Genomic DNA, 3,943 nt, shown 5'->3' on the forward strand with positions numbered 1-3,943 from the left:
AAGCTTCTTCATTTATTCCCTCTTCCATTAAAAACTCCCTAGTATCCGTAAAAATCGTATTTATTGCCACTTTTATATCCTGAATTTCGTTTTTTTGTTTGTTTACATCTCTTATTTTGTGGAGGTCCTCCGATAAACCATCCTGAGATCCTTTTTTCTTAATCTTCTTCTTTTCCTCCGTTGTACCTCGTTTGTTCCCTTCATTGATTTTTCCTTGTTTATCATCATTGAGCACGGGTACAACGTCTATTCGTTTCCCGCCCGAGATGTCGACGGCTGAGGCTCCTGATGGACCTCTATCGCTTGTATTTCTGGTTGTTGTCGTTCGCTGGTTTGACGATGGTCGTTCGGATTATTCGGCGGCCGGTATCCTCCATTGTTTTGTTGCGGTCTCCAATTCGGATTCTGATTTTGTTGATTATATCCGTTCTGTTGATTATTATTTCCGTTATTTCGATTTTGTTGAGGGTATCCGTTATTTGGCCGCTGGTTGTAATTCTGTTGGTAATTGTTGTTGGGCCTTTGATTGTAATTTTGCTGGTAATAGCGGTTTTGTTGATTGTTCCAGCCGTTATTGTTGTTATAACCTCCATTGGGTCGGTTATTCTGGTTCCAGTTTGGGTTTCCACGGTTGAAATTGTTCTGATATCCACCCTGGTTATTCCAGTTGTTGTTTTGAGGCATTCGGAATGGCCTTTGCTCGTTTTTATTTTGATTTGGATTCGTTGAGGTTTCTTTTTCTTTTTTTGAATTTATTGGTCCATGCCGATCGATTTTACCCAGGAATTCGATCAATTGTTCTAGTGTTTTGAATCCTCGGCTGATTATAGTTGCTTGGATTTCATCCGTGTAGTGTTGTGAGAGTGATGCAATTATGTCCTCATCGCTTGGAGGAGGGATGAGATCCTTCGCGGCTCCGAAAATATTGATCGTATACTCCACTTTCGATGTTTTATTATCCCTATCAGAGTAATGTCCGAATTCGAGGTCTTTTCTCACTTTTCTCTGGACGTCGGTGCTCCAGAAACGCTCAACGAATTTCTTTTCCACTTCCTCGAAATCCTCTACACGATCCTCTATGAGAACCCACCACTCCTTTGCGGCTTTCTCTAGACATTGTCCCAGTAAATATTTCATTTCGGTAATCGTGGGGTTTGTTACCTCACAGTACCTCCGAAACTCCTTAATGAACTTCATCGGTCTTTTCCTTTCCGATCCATCGTACGTGGGAGGTTTAATTTTTATCTTGTTTGGATGCATGTCCATTGGCAGCATCGTCCGAATCCTATCTGTTTTCTCTTCGGGCTCATATTTTTCCTCGTCGTTCTCAGATTCGTCATCTGAAACTACTTTACTGGGCTTCGGAACGATCCGAGTGCTCTCCGTGTTTGGACTATGAATTTTGTCCTTCGATTCAAGATTCTCCACCCTTTTCTTGATTGCGCTGACATCAAGTTGTATTTGAGCCACACTAACCTCAATAACGGCACTTTTCGACTCATTTTCCTGAACTATTTTTGTTAAACCCGTTACGTGACGTTTAATTGGGTCATATATTCTGTGAACGTCACTAGCGATTGTAGCTTGCCGAGTCTTGAATTTTTCCGTAAATTCAGACCTCAAATCGCTAGTGGCCTGATTATTTCGTGCAATCTCGTTAGCCATGCTCTGTGTTTTCATTTCTTTCATTGCGTCGATTAGGCTCATCAATAGCTCATGATTTAATTCTGCGAATTCAATTTTTCCTTTATTCGATTTAGGGGTTTCAAATTCCTCCATTTTAATTTCTTCATTTTGATCTTTATTATCATCGTCAAATTTCTCTTGCTGTTCAAATCCGAAATTCCCACGAGATTCATTAAAAATGTTCCCCGCCCCTGGAGGACGAACTGAAGTGGTTAAATCGACATTTTGTGCCGTTCGCTCATCGGGATTTTGGAACCCGGAATCTCTCGCTGTTTCGTCTCTATCGGTCTTCTCTGCCATTTTGACGTAATTAATTAATTTCATTCAACAAATCTCATGCTCGTTTGCAATACCTGTCCCTGTTCGAGCGCCAGTTGTAACGTAACGCTCTAGCCGACCCGGCCTGAACGCCGCCACGCGTCGGTTCGAGCTACCTTAATTTTAAAAAGAGCAGGTATGAACGAGACGAGAGACAAGAATTGTTGATAAGATAACAAAAATGAATTTATTAAACAATACTATTATGTTTTTACAAAATGATACGCGTTTTTAATTTTAATCTTTGTTTGTCCGCGTTGTTTGACCAAGTCAGGCGAGAGAAGACTCGAAAGACCCGGAAAAACGGAGCGTTTTACTGTGTGAAATTTCGATTGAATTTTCAAATTTGTTTTTGTTTTTGTTTATACAATAAAGAACGCTTTATGGTTTATCGTGTCCCTGCTTATTCTATTGCCTCTCCTTTCCGCTTGCATGAAATTTTTCAAAAAAACAAACAAAAAAAAAAAATAATGAAATTTGCAAACACTACCGATTGACAAACGATGTCTTGTAATCCTAACCACTTGAGCCTGAGTCCTTACGCTTGCTGATAATTCAAGAGTGTTGAGCGCTTTTGTTTTTACAATTTCTTATGTTTCTTAATCGCTTTTGATGCTATACAAACTCTAGTCTCACCGCTGCCTCTTGAATTAACGCTTTTATCCGCTTGTTATTTGTTTTTATTCGTTATAACCGATTATAATTTGATCAGATGATTTATCTTGACTTTGGAGTCGTACAATGGTTCAAATGGGATGCGGATTATTGATTTATTCAATTCTAATGCTAATTAATTCGTTCGACCCAACCAAATCGGATAAATTATGAAACAATTTTGAATTTAATAATAATTAATCAGAAAATCATTTATTTACCGCCTCCATTCTCAATAAACCCAAAAAAAATGTTAGGTGGAAAGTTTGTGCTTGACCACGGGCCTCAAACGTCGCCGAATGGCGCCAATGCCCAAAAACACAAGACAGGTTAGGATGTGAACCCCAGACCACGGGCTCGATACGTCGCCGAGTCTCGCCAATGTCCTGAGCATTCATTAGGTTAGGTAAATTCGCCCACGGACCACGGGATCGATACGTCACCGAGTCTCACCAATGCCCCGTGCAGCAAAATTCGGAAATTATAGGTTATGTGGAATGGACCCTGGACTACGGGATCGATACGTCGCCGAGTCTCACCAATACCCCAGGCATCCAAAGGAATAATAGGAAAAAGGATTTTTTAGGTTATACCAGAATAGAGTGTATTTTTCTATTTGAGTCTGCTAGTTCTTCTAGGAGATCCGAGTTGGTTCTAGAGGTAGGGTGAACTGCCTCCGAATGAGCCGTGCACCGACTCTTATACCCCGTTCCCCACTCTAAATTCTCTCAAACGCCGAATTTCTCAGTTTCGGACGCGTTCTGCGCATTCTTTTGTAACGGGCTTCCCTATTGGCTCGCTGCCTTAATTCGCGCCTTGCTATTGGCTGATCGCTATTTTGCCCGATGCGCCGAATTCCGCTTTGATTAATTTTCCACTCTACACGACTTAAAAATAATGAAATTTCAATGCCAATTCTTATTGTTTAATTATTTAAGCGATTTGGCTTCATTGTTTTATTTAATATTATTAATTTTAATTGTATCCGAAAAATCGCAAAAAGTCACGTTTGGGTCCTATAGCCCATCGACGCTTATGCCTGCGCATGCGCTGTGAGCTCGTGTTTCTCATTATTTGAAATTACACAAATTTTCTACAAGCTTTAATCTTTTCTCTATTTTTCTTTGATAGCAGCTATTTTTCCCGACATTTTGAGTCTAATTACGCTCATATTGATAAATAAAAAGTTTGAAAACAATTAGAATAAGGAAATTATGATTTAGTTTGATTTCTTGTCAAGTGGCGCTGTTCGGAGCGTTGCCCGCCGGCTCGCTCGGGACTTTGT

At 40.1% G+C, this 3,943-nt stretch overlaps 1 protein-coding gene across 1 annotated transcript; it reads right to left on the bottom strand.

Moving 5' to 3' along the window:
* Positions 1-246: 246 nt before the first annotated feature.
* LOC122418330 (putative mediator of RNA polymerase II transcription subunit 26) lies at positions 247-1,665 on the bottom strand. The gene has a single exon (XM_043432476.1). It carries the CDS (start codon positions 1,663-1,665, stop codon positions 247-249), a length of 1,419 nt encoding a protein of 472 aa, XP_043288411.1.
* Between the last annotated feature and the right edge of the window lie 2,278 nt (positions 1,666-3,943).

The sequence above is a fragment of the Venturia canescens genome, chromosome 11 (assembly GCF_019457755.1).
Source record: "Venturia canescens isolate UGA chromosome 11, ASM1945775v1, whole genome shotgun sequence".
Taxonomy (NCBI): domain Eukaryota; kingdom Metazoa; phylum Arthropoda; class Insecta; order Hymenoptera; family Ichneumonidae; genus Venturia; species Venturia canescens.

Bases quoted from the DNA above. Each gene is read 5' to 3' on its own strand.
- LOC122418330 (XM_043432476.1), bottom strand. From the start codon at position 1,665: ATGGCTAACGAGATTGCACGAAATAATCAGGCCACTAGCGATTTGAGG.